General features: G+C 38.9%; 1 protein-coding gene across 1 annotated transcript in view; it reads left to right on the top strand.

Annotated features, from left to right (window-relative positions):
• The window catches only part of DBF4 (DBF4 zinc finger), a 16,076-nt gene extending 1,000 nt beyond the window's left edge, over window positions 1-15,076 (top strand). Inside the window, exons 2-13 of the mRNA XM_026039377.1 lie at window positions 712-822; window positions 2,259-2,437; window positions 4,093-4,287; window positions 5,195-5,245; window positions 5,774-5,843; window positions 5,984-6,057; window positions 6,281-6,311; window positions 6,574-6,616; window positions 7,514-7,645; window positions 10,387-10,501; window positions 10,810-10,934; window positions 12,391-15,076. Of these exons, the coding sequence (XP_025895162.1) occupies window positions 712-822; window positions 2,259-2,437; window positions 4,093-4,287; window positions 5,195-5,245; window positions 5,774-5,843; window positions 5,984-6,057; window positions 6,281-6,311; window positions 6,574-6,616; window positions 7,514-7,645; window positions 10,387-10,501; window positions 10,810-10,934; window positions 12,391-13,447 (2,183 nt within the window). The 3' untranslated portion in view covers window positions 13,448-15,076. The remainder of the gene's footprint in view (window positions 1-711; window positions 823-2,258; window positions 2,438-4,092; window positions 4,288-5,194; window positions 5,246-5,773; window positions 5,844-5,983; window positions 6,058-6,280; window positions 6,312-6,573; window positions 6,617-7,513; window positions 7,646-10,386; window positions 10,502-10,809; window positions 10,935-12,390) is intronic.
• The last annotated feature ends 1,265 nt before the right edge of the window (window positions 15,077-16,341 follow it).

Here is a 16,341-nt window from a genome sequence, read left to right as displayed (position 1 = left end):
GGAGGGGCGCGCGGAGCCTCGTGCGGGTCGCGCCTCGCGGCTGCCTTTGTCCGCGCCGGGTAGCGGGGCGGGCGGCCGCCTCGGCGCCTCGCGGCTTCCCTGCCTCGTCCTTCATGTTTCTTTTCTCTTGGCTTGCGCGCGGCGCTGAGGACTCGGCGTAGGCGCCTGTGGGTGGCGGGCGGCGCGGAGCCGGGCCCGGGCGCTCCGTGGCGCGGGCTCCGAGCGGCGGCCCCGCTGAACGGGCCGGGCCGCGGCCGCCGCCTGCAGCGCTGCCCGCTGGCCCCGGGTTCGGTCACCCCCGAGGGGCCCGAGGAGCCTTTCCCGGGGTTATGTGCAGAGTTTAGTGTTAATCTTCGGGCTGTGCTGGCTGCGTGCGCGTTGGGCAGTTCTTGTTCTCCTGCAGAACTTCACGTGTACCCCCCGGCCAGCACTGCGTCCTTCTTCAGCTTCCAGTCGGCTGTGCTATCCCAAGCCTCTGCGTCTGCCTGTTTCCATGGTTATTTCTTTTGGTATCCCGGATTCTGCTAACCCTGCATCGATTCCTGCCTCACTTGAGTCCATTCTTAACTATCACTAACAGAGCCCTGCGATATCAGTAGTAGTTCTCCCTCCTGCAGCTCGGAGAGTTTCATCCAGTGAACAGAACAGAGGCCTTTTTTCCATCTCTAGCGGAGCCCGTTGTGTGCGGCAGCTGTGGTTACCTGTTTTGAGCTGCTGCCTTGGAGAAGCAAGCAGAAGGAGGCTGCCAGTCCGCAGGGAGGAAAAGCCAGCATAAAACCCGCTTTGTGCCCGTCTTGGATGGTCCTGGTTCCATCAGTGCTTGTAAGTGGGTTCCTGTGGAAGCATAATTTCAGGGAACGTGTAGATACTCTAATAGTACTATTTAGTTCCCAGCTCTGGAGAGCTGCAGCACTTCCATAGATTGCATGTCATGCCCGTGCATTTGGATGCTCCCAGCATGTCCTTTCCCCATAGTCTTGTCCAGTCTCCCCTGTGACTGCGGCATCCTTTGGTGACGTCCTGCACAGAGTTGCCTGCTGCACAAGAACCAGCTCCTCTCATTCACTTTGTACCTGTCTCCTAGTTATGTTTGCTGTCCCATATTCCTTGTATTGGAAAAGGCTGCTTAGCCGCTCTTTTTTTCTTCTTGATTTTATACATTTTTGTTGTACTGCCCCTAAACTGTTTATTTTAGACTGCCAGGTCTGAATATTCAAAGTAGTTTCTCACATGGTCTGTTTTAAACATTTGACTGTGACTGCCCTTGTTACTGTTCTGACCCCTCTTTTGCCTTTGCAATTTTTTTCCCTATCTTGATTCCTACTCGGTGTTGAGCTGATGTTCTGGCAGAACTGTGTACACACTGCTAAAATTTTCCTTGGGAAATGAGGCTTACTTTATCACATGGAMTGCGTTTTTTTCCTTCCTTACTTAAAAGTCTAGTCCAATCTACCTCTTATCTGTTACGGATAAGCACCAGGAAAGGTCTCCAGCACAGCTGCATTGCTAGATGTGGTTTCTTGGTACTAGAGGAAAAAGAGCTGTTGTAACTAGAATGATATTCAGCTTCCTGCAGTTAAGCATAGTCTCACTGTGGCTCACGTGGGTACTCAGTTTACAAATGGGAGGTTCTTGGTCTTTTTGTTTTGTTTTGTAGTTTCAGTTATTTTTCAGTTGCTTTTGTGTTGATGTATCTATATAAATCCTTTCTCTTTCAGATGGGTAGTGGAGGGTGATGAGTTGTGTTCCTCTAAAAGGATGCTCTGGTGGTCAGCAGTGACGAGACACTAGTATCCACATAGGGGTTCAAAGTTAGCAGAGATTAGCAAAGCTGGCTCAGAAGGGTGAGGACACTATGTATCAGGATATATATAGTGAGGATAATATAAGATATTGCTTTAAGACGGAATATGCAAGCACTGGCAGTGTTTTCATTTTTCTTTATGATTTTTGCTTTGGAAGAGCAATGTTTTTTAATACTTAGAGCTCTAGTGGGCCACACACACATCTGTTTTCAAGAACTTTGTCTATTTGAATTCCATAGGGAATGTGTAGGGGGATAAAGCCATTTGTGTAGCACTCAGTCTTAAATATTTTAGATGATTGTCTTCTAAAAATGAAGAGATAAGCAAAACTGTGATGAAATTAACAGTTAATTTATTTTACAAGTTCTATGCTATGTAGAAACTTGCTTTCTCCTTTCCAATATTTTAAGACTTTTTTATTTTCAGTCATTTAAATTTCCTTTTCTTTGGCAGCAGGTGGAATGCAAGCAAAAACAGAAAAGTTAAAATCTTCTCTGAAGAATGTGAAAAAGGATCTAACAAAACCAGAGAAACTTAAATATAAGCCACTTACCGGGAAGGTGTTTTACCTTGATATTCCCTCAAATGTCATCTCTGAAAAATTAGAGAAGGACCTTAAAGATCTGGGAGGGGTAAGTTAATGAGCAGACATTTATGAAACTAGAAGAAAGGCCGTCCATGTGGGATGGCTTTCCCATGGTTTTTCTTACTGCATTTTAAAGTTATGCATACTATTTATATGCCTTTTTTAATATTTATATCATAGTGCTTTAATGTGAATGATGAGTTTATCAATAAATTACTTCATTTGTTATATTGATAGAAGTTATATTGATAAAGTATTTTGCTGATTGTGATAAAGGGGATTGAGGCTTGGTTTTAGTTGGTTATTGATTTGATTGTTAGAATTTTATCTAGGTTTAATAAGTTTGGTTGGTTGAGTTAATTTTCTGCAGCTTCTAACTATTTTGACAATTTTCTTTGTGTGTTAGGACTTGTTACAAGTACGGTTGTTCAGCTGAGCCTAAAACAGTATTTGAGTAAATGTTTTGCGTATGTTTCCAGAAAGTCTTAAAATAGATGTAAAATTTCTTGATGAGCCCTGATGCTTATAAGCTTGATACAGGTTAACAGATAAGACTGTTTCCTGAATTAAGCACTTCTATGTTGTTTTGCTTTATTTTGCCTGAAGCAGGTAGTGGCAGATTTACAGAGGCAGAGCTGGGGTCAGTATATACTGCTTGGTGAAAGAGAGGGAGGATGGAGCTGTCCCGCTTTGTGTTCAGAGCAGCCTGAGGAGAAGGAATTGGAGAAGGAGCTTGGGGGGCTGCAGGACCCAAATGATTTTCAAGAGAAGCATTTAGATTTTGTAGACCAGGTAGAAAACTGGCATCTGAAACAGGGGGCATGGGGGCCAGGTAAAGCTAAAGCAAAGGGCAGAGTTAGAGAATAGTTAAGAACAGGAGTAAAAGGATGGGTGCTGAGGTATGGAATAGGAACAGTGGCTTAAAGACAGGACAGTGATGTGTCCCTATAGGACTGTATAGAGAGCAGGGTCAGCCTGGGGCTTTAAACAAAGGGGTTTGTATAGCAGACTCCACTGAGAATCTGCCCTTTCCCCTTGGGGCTTTTGGGCATACATTCTTTTGCTGTAAGCAAACTGCTGAAAGCCACATCCTTAAGATACCTTTTTCTATTTCCATCACCCTTTATGTATGGAAAAGTCACTTTCATCCAAGCCCAGCACAGGGTATCATATTAACAGAGAAGATACGCTGTTGTCTTGTCCACTTCACCACTGAATTATTTGAATCTGTGTGAAGGAATCTCAGCAGTAAAGTTGTCAAAAATTGCCTTTAATCAGAGTGGCTAAAGGGAGCTGATTAACCTGCTAGCCACTCTGGAATTATTTTGGCAGCATTTTTCTGGTGCTGGAGGAGCAAATATGAAACACTTGTGAACCAAGGTACTATGTGGATTTACAGTAGAGGCAAAATATTACAAAGCAGGATTTCAAATTAGATACATCTCTTTGAATTTAGCATTAGTCTTGCACATTATCTTTTGTCTAATAGAGATTACAACATTATGAAATTGAAATTAGAAATTTTGACTGGTAAAATGTGACTGTTAATTGTAGTTGTCATCTTAGATGTGAGAAATATCTTGATTATCCAGTGTTTTTATACTTGCGTTTCCTGCAAATCAGTTTTCTGTTTAGTGTATGCAAAGTAGAAAGTTAATTGATTTATTGATCTGAAATAATGTTTTTTTTCTTTATRTTTAGAAAGTGGAAGGCTTTCTTAGCAAAGATATTAGCTATCTCATTTCTACTAAAAAGGAGGCAAAATTTGCACCAACCCTTGGTCAGATTTCTCCAATTCCTAGCCCAGAATCCGCCCCAAATGGAGGGAACAGTTCATCACATCCCAACAGCCGGAGAGATSGACATGATGGCAGTTCATTTAAGACAGCAGATGCAGTAAGTTGCTTATGAATAATGCTGCAAATCAAGTACAACCCATGAGATAATCTCTTGTAGTTTTTCTCCTGTTTTCTTTCTTAAAGATAAGTCYGTCGTATTTATACTTTTTTTTTGTATTTCTTCAATCTTTTTAAACCAACTCTTAATTAAGCAGAGTTTCAAAAAAATTAAAAACATTTGCTGCAAATCAATCATACTGAAATTTGTTCTGTATATATGTTAGAATTGTAATTGAACATTGAAATTATTATGTATGACAATGGGATCAGTGGGGACTGGCTTGTGATGGCGTCTGATGCTGCCAATCTCCTTAGCAATGCAGCCTCTACAGAAACTATAGATGCCTAAATTTGCATAGAATGGCTTGAAATTTGTTACATGGACTAGTCATACAATCATTGAGAATACAGGTAGAAATTAAAGCTGTACAGTACATTGCACTTAAGCCTATGGCTGTGAGCCAGCTGGAGTGCTTGTCTTCTGTTATTGTTCAGTGGGAGGGAATCCTCTCATCTTGCAAATAACAAAAAGAGTACTGGATAGGTGTGTGTATGGTCATTATATACAAATAGTGTTCAGAACAAGCTGCACTTGCAGAAGAGATTTCCTAAGAGTGAGGTTATGGTCACCTTGACTGTTGGCCTAATTTGGCAGAGATTCCAGTTGTTGGAAGCTTGTTTTTTGATATTCACTTTGCTTAAAACCATAAGTACTTTTATGGTCAGACTGAATCAACTGCTACCTTTTAGAGAAAGATACAAATTAATGAAAAACAATAGTACAATCAGAAAAAAATGAGACTACTGTAGATAATGTAGGTATGTAAGCTGAAATTTAACCTACCTTAGCTTTTGCTTTCTGAAATGGATTGCAAACATGACACAGCATTTCTCTTTTAATGTAGGTACGAATGAGCAGAGGGAAGTCTTTAGCTGAAAAAGCAATCAAAGAGCAGGTAAGACGAGTAACCAGCAGATTTGTGGGAGTTTAAGTGCTGCTCTTCTCGAAGGCCAGCAGTAGGGAGAAGAATGAGGGTCCAGCACAGTTCTCATGGAACCAGCGTCCAGGCAGAAGTCGGGATTCTTCTCAGCAGCCAAGTCATGTTAGTTGGGATCTGCCTGGAGAATTGGAAGTCTCTGTAGAATCTTAGGTCCAGAATTACAACTTAGCCAGGTTTTAGTATATCTAGCATTTATAAGAGATCCTGGTGAACGTAAACGTACCAATTCAGTAACTTCACATTCTTAGTTACTGTAAGTAATGACAACAGAGATTGTTTTTGGCTATATGTAAGGTAAGTATAATCTCCTTTTGATCATGAAATGCTGTGAAATAGAGATGGAAAATACAGCTGAGGAAAGTGGCGATCTTTTTTAGCAAAAAAAAAAAAAAAAGTGTACTTTGATTTCAGGTTTCTTACTTGATTTATAGTGCACTTTGTAATGTATTATTTAAAAGTATTAATGAAGTTTATTGTTTGCAGGAGTTAATTCCCTCTGGYAGTATATTATCCAATGCTTTGAGTTGGGGAGTGAAGATACTTCATATTGATGGTAAATATTTTTKTTTGATAAATTCTAATTAGAACTTGTAACATTGATTTAAATATTATTTTGTTGCATGTAAAATATTCAAAACMAATCACTTAAATGCAAAAAACTCAGCTAAATATAATTCTTCCTCTTTTTGCAAGACATTAAAAATTACATTGAACAGAAGAAAAAGGAGCTCTACCTAGTCAAAAAAGTGAGCAGTTCTAAGGATGTGGTAAGTGGATCTTTATAAGATTTTTTTTATTAAAAGACAAATAGCAAACAGACAAATGCTGATTGATTTGAATTTATTAAACTCTTGCTCGCTTTCAGTTTTTCATTAATTGAGGGATTTTATGGATTTATTTTAAAAATCACTGAAAAATAGAAGCAAAATTATTAAGTAAAATGCGAAATAATTTTCACAATGATRTTATTCTTTCTCCTTTTTTTAATAGGGCAAACGATGTGCCACGCAGAAGTCAAGAAGTGAGTATCTCAGTGTGCACAGAAGTTTCATGCTGAGCACTTAAACATAGTGCAGTTCTCATCTGGTGAAATGTGTTATATTCCAATTTGTAGACCTTAGAAAAGCTTGTAGGAAAACTTTCTGGAAATCTGGAATTTATTAAAACAGGCATGATGAATTTTAAAATAATTTCAGCTCATCTATTCAGGTATTGATGTAACTTGCTAAATGAAGAAAAATATTTTTCTTTTAATTCCGTTTTTTTTTTTTCCCTCGGAGCAGGTAAACTGAAAAACCCATTTGTGAAGGTGGAAGATAGAAGTCGGTGAGTGTTCTTGTGCACTTGCAATGCAGTTCTTAGAGTGAATCATGGGGAAGCACCCTGTCTACCTTGAGAAAGTAGCCTTCAGATGTCCTCTTTTTGGTCTTGCTGACTTTAGATGTTACACAAAGCAGGATTCCTCTTGTAAGATGGAGAATTGTGTGTCACCTGCTCTGTGGTAGGTATCTGTTTAGCCACTGAATGAGATCAAAGAGGTAGTAGTATAGTCAGCAATACTTATTGCAGCAGTAGAATCAACTGTAGCTTCAGATTGTAAGGTAGGGCAGATTTGTATCCTGCCAAGGGCCACATGAATTTAAAGGAAACTTGGAATAATTGAACCTTGATATTTCACCTACTTTTTTTTTTCTTTTCTTTTCTTGGATCCCAATCCTGCAGTCTAAAAGGTTAATAAAGCTCTGTGTATTAACATAAAATCTTGTACTCTAATTCAGTAACATTCATCTCCTTGAGAAAGTGTTTAGGTAGATAGATGTAAGGAAAATGGGTTTGTTGTACTTGAAGTCATTCCTTGAAACTGATTTTTTTTTTTTATCAATTATTTCTTAAAAATAAGAAACCATTAACCTAACTTCATTTCTTTGCAGTGCTGCCCTAGTTACTTCTCTGGAATATGGATTGTATAGTTTGTTACTCCAGTCTTCACAGGCATAACAGCCATACGCCTGCAGACTGTGCAAGAGCTGTTGAAACTCGCAGCAAATTTTATACTTTGAGGAAAGTCTCAGGTTCAGAAAGAAGGAATGACTTGCAATATTCTAGGATATTTATCCGCTTAGTTTTTTATGGTATATTAGGTGTAAAAGACAAACACTTCTTGAGCTACTTTTTTTTTTCCTTTTTCAGTGGTTCTAACACAACTTTTTTTATCTATCACAGGCACTACCGACCATTTTACCTGCAGTTCCCCAGCTTCCCAGTTCTGAACTACTGTGTTCCAAAACCATATAGTCCATTTGAAGTGGATAAGAAGCATCCCTTTGGTCAAAGACAAGCACAATCTAAGCAAAGGTATCTTGAAAATTCATTATTGAGTTGTCGATAGAGGAACAAGAGGTGAAGAGTCTGTTTTCCAAAATAATTACTTCTCCTCTTATCTTGTATGATGCGTAACATTAATATGCATGTCTCGTTGTATCCTCTGCAGCTGTGAGTGTCTGTCTGTCTGTCTTTCTGTACCTTCTTTATTCTGTCATTAGTCCTCCTTTTGGACAAACAGATGCATACATCCCAGTATTTGGTCTTCTATCACCCTGGGTCAACATAAGATCTCTTACTCCTTTCTGCCACTGATTTCTTCTTTRTCCTCATCTTGGATGCCATCCAGTAAGTATTTTACAAGTAAATCTCATAAATCTTCATTTGACATTTCTATAGTCAGCATAAACTAGACCATTAATATTTTTAAATAATAAAGTGGTGCCACTTGTGATACAGAATCATTGCTGCTAAAGGGTGCAGTTGCTTTACATGGGAAAATTATGTGTATAAATTGGGGTCAGCAGTATAGCTTGAATCCTTGAGACGTGGAAAGGAGATACTACCTGTAGCAATGGAGCACTACCTGTGCTTGGCCTTGTAACAAAGGTTTACATGACATGATTTTGCATTCAGGCTGTGTTTGAGCACTGTAGAAGCAGTGTTGATTTTTGGTGGATTAGTTTTATGGTTTGGCTTAAAAGTTTCTGATCCCTGGAGATCTGAACTCTTCTTTCCTGAACTTTCTTGAAAGATATGTGGARCATTGCTGACTATTTCATTAACTTCAAAATTGATGTTACAGTGTTCATGTGAAAGATTGAACTTATTTAGTGAGAAGAAAATGGGCTTTGCGTGGCCCGTTCTGTATCTGGTAGCTTTTTCTGCTCTTCTGTCCTTTGTAGTTACAAAGTACTTCATTTGGGGATGTTTCTAGTGCAAGTATTTTTGCCCAACACAACCACACTGACCATTTTATCTGCAGTTACCTGGTCTTCCCATGTGATGTGTTTTCTTTAGAAAAATGAACGTGTGATTTAGATGCAATCCTTGCTCTCTTCATAAAATAACTTCCGGATTCTTCATGGTCTGTGCAGTCTTTAGTGCTGCTCCATTGTTGGAAGCCTCGGTTGGTGTTGCTGTGATTCCCTCCCCATTTGGATGGAAGTGAATGCAGTGATGTGAAAAGCGCAGAGCGAAGGTAGCACAGTGCAGCCTTGGCAGCCSTGAAGGGATTTGTGGTGGGGCCTCTTTCATTGTGAAGAAAGGGGCTAGAAAGGGCCAGTTGTGCTGGATATATTCTTAAAGACACAATGTTCTTCTCTGTTTGTATGGRCTAAGGAATATGATATGCAAGTTTTAAACTTGAGAAATTAAGTTGCTGGGAGTATTTCTACATAATTTTTCAATTTGACACCTTTCACAGAGAGCTTTGGTGGGATATAATTTTGTAGCTAGCAAGTGTGAAATAGGTGAGGGTGAGGGGAGAGCCATCAGTTTGGGCAGGATGGGAATCTGGGAATGCTCATCTGTTCTGTCTTCTCTGGGAAAGAGAAGCTTGTTTAAGTTAAATGGTCAAATATATTTGCTTCTGTATAAAGCAAGGCCTACCAACATTAGATATTCTTCACATAGTAAATTCTGCCCCTTTTATTGTGTCATCACAAACTTTCCTAATTCTTTGTAATTTTTTTTTGTAATTTTAAAGAGAGAAAATGAAAAGGTCCTTTTTAATAGAAGTAAAAACACCTGTTCTGTGAACTAAAAGAAATGTTGAAATGGCTGCTGTTGAATTAGACTCCTGTAGGTTGAAAGCTGTTGCAGAAGGAGCCCCCGTGCATCGTGGCAGGCAGTACCTTGCTGTGCTCTGTGCAGGGTGCGGGTTTCTCAGAGCAGGGTTTGATGTCCAGCTCCTGCAGCTGCCTCTGGGCTGGTGCAAGGCGGGTCAGTAGGACGGTGCTGCTGTGTGGCAAGGCAGGGAGGTGACACCCTTCCTCTGAGCTGCAAGGAAGGCAGAGGTGGGTGCTTTGGGTTTGCTGCTAGCCTATCCTCCTGTGCAAGTATAATAGCAGTTACAGCAAGCAGTAGCAGAAACAACAACACAAAAAGAAGTTTTAAAGGCAATGGAAGTGATACTAAAATCATTGTGTGCTTTTTTTTTGAGAGAGAAGAACTTGAGATTCATTTCCCCGTGTTTCCACTTAAACCTGTACCAAGAAAAATGGGGCAGAAAAGGTACTTGGTTGGCACGCTGAAGTTGTGTTTGGCCAACAGATGTGACTGTTCTTTACTTTTKTTTCGGTGTGAGAAGTCATTTACTAGACCAAGTGCTTTTGCTGCATGTTGCCTGGAGATCAGAAAGACTGATGGCAGATGAGATGTTAGGATTCTTTTTCTCTCTCTTTTTTTCTCTTTTACCAGTTTTCTTCTCTTCCTGGTAATTCACTGAGACTTCAATACTGCCTTTGATTTGTCAATTAATATATAAATATGTTTACTTAATTTTTGTTCAAAAGTATCAACCTGGACAAATTTTATTCTTTTTATAAGGTTTAACATCTGCCTATGTTGTTTCAGTAAATCTGTTTTGTTTTTAATCATTGTGTCATGTTTCTTTCCTGTGTTTTCCTAAGCATTGATTAACCTAATGTAAATATTTTGAGCAGATTTTTTTTTTAATTTACTGAATGTGAATGAACAAACAACACAAGAAGCAAGTTCAGAGTTGAGCTCCACATTTAAAATTGATTTATATATATTTTGTCTGTTAACAGAAACAAAACAAATAGCGAAAAGGACTGTGGAACTCCTGCTCAGCTCCCTCAGAAGGATAAAAAAAAGAGAGGCTATTGTGAATGCTGTGGGAAGAAATACGAAGATCTGCAAACAGTATGTAAAATATCAATTATATGCTTTTGAGCGTGTAAGTCTTACGTTTATAGGGTATTTTTTTTTGTTTTAAAAGATTTTTCAAGTATAGCTTCTAAAAACTTGCAAGCTTTTTGTGTTGTGATTTTTCTCTTTCCTGAAGTAATTACCAACTGCTGGCTTAGTGCAGCTGAAGGTGCATTTCATATGTTGGAGACCTGTTAATAATAAATTACCAACATTTTGCTTATTGCCTCGTGTCATTGTGTTGATTTATGTCCTCACATCTGTTGTGCTGCCTTTGCCCCATGGCTCTTCTCTCTTTCCAGCACCTTGAGAGTGAGCAGCACCGCAGATTCGCTCAGAGCACCCAGTATCACGTGGTAGATGAGATCATCTCCAGGCTTGCTTACGAGTTTGTTCAATACAAAGATGACACAAAAGTAGTTAAAAGGTAAGTTGCATGTTCTAGCTTTTAAAGCAGAAGGAATCAAGACATTGAACTGAAKTGATACTATAGTTCTTCAACTCTGAATCTGGTGCAGAGCAAGTTCTTAGTTTTTAAATATATTTCTGAAGTTTCCAGTGCAACGGTTACCAGGAATATGTTCTCTGAAACAGAAAGTTTGRTGAGGAAAAAAGTCATTGGCGTCATAGGAAAATAAGGCTGGAGCAAATTGTTGTCTATTCTTCAGCTTTATAAAAGAAAATTCTTTATAAAAGAAGATTGACTGGTCTAAAGTCCTGCTGACAGAGCTTTATCTGGACGTCTTTCTCTCAAAACATGATCTTTATAGCCTAAGTAGGCTGAGTCATGGCCTCCCTCATCAATGTGATCCCCTTATTAGTGGGAAAACTTTTCCTAGTGTCATTCAGATCTTCCTCTCAAAAGCTGCTAGCTCCTCTTCTGCTGGTGCTAGTTAAGCACAGYGTGTTGTGATGTGTATTTACCTCTTTAGTAATTTACGGAATATTTAATCTGTAATAATTTGGAAAAAGAAGTATAATAATTTCCATAATGATTTGGTTTTATTGTGTTTGTTATGTATCTGCTATGTAACTGAAAATGCAAAATTTTATAAAAGTATCTACACAGCTCTGTTATCACTCATTTTGTTTGTTTTTAATAAAGGTAAATAGGTAAAATATAGTAAGCCCTCAAAATTCAAGCCTCTCTAGTTTCTTTGTGCATACACATATGCACGTGTTTATTGTATCTTCATCCTCTAAAATCTGAATGGGAGGAGAGGACTTGTATCCTGAAATATTTAGGTTAAAATGATGAATAAGTTCTAAAGGGTAGTGCTGCTTAAAGGTGTCTTAAAGGTGTSTTTAATTAAGCCCAGATTTCTTGGTTAGTTGCAAGAGTGACTAARTTCAAGATTGCTCTGTTTTACTGGTAAATGCTTYAGGAGGTAAATGAAGACAAGCAATGCCTAATGCAGGCAACCATTCCTTCCTTCTTTTGTCATACAAAAAGRTTCAGAGTGGTTAGGCTTGAAAGGCTATTTCAGGAACTTACATATAATTGTGCTTATTTTTTGTCAGTGTATTGGTGTATTTGTAGAATATTTAGTCATTTTATAGTCATTAAGTTAGTTCTTAATACTATTGTGAACTGAAATTTATTTAGCTACTAAACTGCTTGCTTGGGGCACTTTTAAAGTAATTCCATGAGAATGTAAACTTATTTCCATAAGAAATCAATAGGGAAACATCAAATTTAAAAGCAAGGCACACACTTCACAGAGAAATAGGTAGAGAGGTGTGTGTGTGTGTGTAGGCACATGTGTTTACTTTTGKTTTTTTTGTGTGCACTGCGTGATTAAAGTGATGTTGTTACCCTAGTTTCGTTCAACAATTTGCCTGTTAATCCTTGTAAATATTAATTTGTATATATTTATTTTTAGGACAAAATGTAGTACAGGATTTCCTGTGATTGGAAAAGTAGCTAAGCCAGATGAGCTGAAAGAACGCCTGAAAAGGCAATGCCTTTCCTTGAAAAGCAGCTCATGGAAGGACAGCACAATGCAGAGGCTCAAGCTGGATCATCGGCCTGCAGAAGTGCACCCACATTCCGTGCCAGTGCCTCCTCCTCCCTCTGGATCTGCCTGTCCAGTTYTTCACTGCCATCTGTCCCAACCTTCAGAAGCAAAAGGTAAATTCAAGAATAATGTTGAAAATAGTAAAACTGAGTTTTCCTGTGCTGCCAACTTAGAGGAGGCTGTTCTATCATCAAGCTTCGTGCAGCTGCTGCCTCAGAAGGATGACAAAGCAAACACCAAGAACGTGTCTCAAGCTTCTGAGTCATTCAGTAAAGAAATCTCTGAAACAGAGGTACCTAAAAAGAATTTAAAGAGCTTACAGGAAGGTGTGTGTACGTTATATTCTCATACCCATGGTACAGATTTTACTGAAAAAGACAAAAGCTTACCACAGCCCAAAAGAAAATTAAATAATGCAGTTGTTCAACCAGTGAAATRCTTGAAGAAAATGAATGCAGATCCTGTGTTTATCAAAAAACATGATTTGTRTGATGATCATCAACAGATAGAGCACAGTGTTGTTCCGGGCACGAAGGCATCTGGTAGCGCTGTAAGCAACGAACTGAATGGATGGGCTGCCAGCACAGCAGCCAGTTCCCCGTCTGGGAAGCTGCACAGGAAAGTAAAGCTTTGCTTAGGCAAACATAAAAGAGAAAAATGGAAACAGAACCTAGAGTTGTGTGCTAAGAACCCTGATGGACTCTCTGTTTCTGAAGAGAAGAGAAGCGCTCGCAGCTCCCCGGTGCAGGCTCTGCTGGAGTTATTTSAAACGAGTGAGGTCAACTCAGATTTTGGAGGGTTTTCCAGTCACCCTGAGAACAGAGATTTGACAAGCATGAGAGATATCTGGGAAGGGCAGAGCACCAATGTTGTGTGGTCACTATTTTCCTCTTCATCCTCATCCCCATTTATTGGATTTTAATGCWGCTTTATTTAACACAATGACTTTCAAATAAATTTGCAGATTGAAGATTTTATTCAGGGAAACTTTAATTCCTGTGTTTTATGTACAGATAGTTTTGGTTTTTTATCTTTATACATTTGCGAATACGTGTGTACAATATGAAAAATAAAATGATAAAGAATTTTTTTTCTTTAAAAGTATTACTTCATCAGAGGAAGAAAGACTCTTACTTCAGGTAGGAGATTAAATTAGATCCTAGACAAGATCAGTAAGTGATAAGCAGCTGCTTTCTAGTGTAATAGTTTTCTAAAGTCATTGAATGTGCACATTTTTCTACCACATCATAAATGAATGGACCTGCTTTGGTGAATAACGTAGTACGTTTCTAATGGGCCACTCACTGGGGACTTGTGGAGGTTTGGTTGCTTCCATTTCTCTTCCTCTGCTGCTGTCGCGCTAGAGGACGCAAACCAGAACGCACTGCTTCCCTAGTACTTCATCTGGTGATGCCGTCTCAGGGATTCTAGGTTATTATAAAGAACTAGGATTAGGAAAGCCTGCTCCGTGTGTGTGTATGTATATGTGTGTACTTGCTGTTCAAAAGAAGGCAAGAACGAAAACACAGCAGGTTTCTGATTAGATTCGAGTTCTTGATTTCATTTTTATTTCCGAATAGCCATCCTTCCTGCCTAGCTTACGTGGTGGCAGAGTGAGAGTACGTGTGTGAGAACTGGGAAGGCTCTTTCAATTCTCTGAGTCTTTCCTAGAGTTTATCCCCGCTGGGCTTTCTGTATCTGCCCATCAGTGCAGGGCGTGAATACTGAGGTGCAGTTACCTGCAAAGCTTGATTAGTAACGCGAGTCCCTTAGCACTGCGTGTGGAGTCTAAACCCACAGAAATTACTCTTGTTGCATTTTGCATAAATTGTCGATATTTTTATTCCTATCCCCRTTAGTCACAAATGTCCTGTCACTGTTCTTACGTACTGCTGTCTGTCTTCAGGTAGAGCKTAGGTGAAGCTTCTTGGAGTGCAGAGGAGTGACCAGGGTGATGCAGTTGCTTTCTTCAAACAGCRTATGAACTGGCAGCTTAATGATGTGCCTGTGTGCAAGTTGTGAGGGCACTGACATCACCCGAAAGCTGGTGGTCCTCGTTGCCCTGTTAATGTAATTGCCTGTAGGGTTTGGTAGGAACTAGTTTCATCACTCGAGCTTACCGGTCAGGTCTGGCTTTGTTCGTAGTTGCTTCTCATCTGTGATTCACAAGAAAATTAAAATGCTGAGCAAAGTCAATACTTGAAAAATGATTCATCTTCAGTATGTGTGTGTGTGTCTCTGTATGTATTTTGCCTATACTATAGAATACTGCCTAGTATTCTAGGAGTGACTTTGTAAAGTAGAACACTGAAACAATGAAAATAATGACTTTGTTCTTCAGTTCCAATTTTCTTTTCTCTCCACAGGATCGGTAAAATATGGGTCTTTCCCTAACAAACACTGTAGCACTCTGATCATAAACTCCCCTGCCCCACTTGCTAGTCTAATTTGAGGGCCTCCACCTGACTGAAAGATATATTCACAGTTATATAAATGATTATATTCGTATGAAATGCTCAGGTGAAAACTARTCACTGTTAGTAAATCTACTTGTCCCATCTCCATTCATTTTTACCGCATTTTTTTGCATGTTATATAATACAACACTGTAACATGGTAGTTCAATGGGCATTACACAAAGGCAATTTAAACATTAATTAGAATCTGGCTTTGGAATATTATGGGGGGGAAAAAATCAGAGGTTTGTTAGTAAAGTGATGTGAAGAATAGTCACTGTAACGCATGGTGACTGGATGACTGGAATGAGATATAAAAGTCAATTTTATTTGTCCCCAAAGCAGTTAGTTGTGATGCCAGTTTTGCATGTAGGTCATCATAGTCATGTTAAGTCTCCCATTAAAATCCCCCCTCCTTTACATGTCATATATTTATCAGATAGCCTTACGATGACGTTAACTTTATTTCTAAGGCAATTCTATTCATTGTATTGTGCATAATTTTCATGTGTTTATCTTTCAGGTTATTTTTTATTATTATTTTTCAAAAGCATTAAAGGAATTGCTCTGCTATTAGAAAAAATAATTAAATACGGAAAACTAGTTACTAGGATATTTGTCCATCTCTGATTTTATCTCAAGACTGCAGAGAAAGGAATGTTGCAAAATGTGTGGCAGGAATCCTGAGAAGTCGGAAACATCCACAAAGCTCATAGTTCACTGGACTAACGCTTTAGCACTAGAGTGCACTTTGTAATTATATCTGTGATAGTTAGACAAAACAACTTAAACTCTCCTTGTAGCTCTGAAGCTTCCATCTGAAAAGTGATTGTATGGATTTGAGGATCTTGTTTAGGTAATTTGAATGCTCTGTCTAGAAGTAGTTGTTCCTAATTGTGACTTTGTTTCTGTGGTGACAGGTGAAACGTGGAGCTATATTCCTRTGTGTAGAGGGAGAATCACTTTTAATGAAGCATCTAAGTCTTACTGTTTACAAACCTGTAAGCTTTAATGTTTGTGTCAGACACTATTTCATTTTAAAATTTGGTTTAAAAACAAAAAGCCCTACACTTCTGTGTTTTAAAGCTATTCTTAATTATGCGATTATCCTGGGGCACAATTATTTTTACATATAGGTGAGGGAAGCATATTTCTGGCAGTGTTTTGTTTTGTATTATTACTATTTTTTTTAGTTTACCTTATGGTATGAAAAAGGCCTGTGTTTCAGCACACAGGTACCATTACCAAAAGCCTGGCCAGAGAGTAGCYTGGTTTGGTAATTTAATGTAAGGAGGAGTTTTAGCTGGCTGGCTGTTCACACCTACTTTGTGCTTCGCATACTACTATAGGAGAGAGCAAA

This window comes from Nothoprocta perdicaria, unplaced genomic scaffold, assembly GCF_003342845.1.
Source record: "Nothoprocta perdicaria isolate Ctin4 unplaced genomic scaffold, notPer1 scaffold_23, whole genome shotgun sequence".
Taxonomy (NCBI): domain Eukaryota; kingdom Metazoa; phylum Chordata; class Aves; order Tinamiformes; family Tinamidae; genus Nothoprocta; species Nothoprocta perdicaria.
This window is presented reverse-complemented; position numbering and strand designations above follow the sequence as displayed.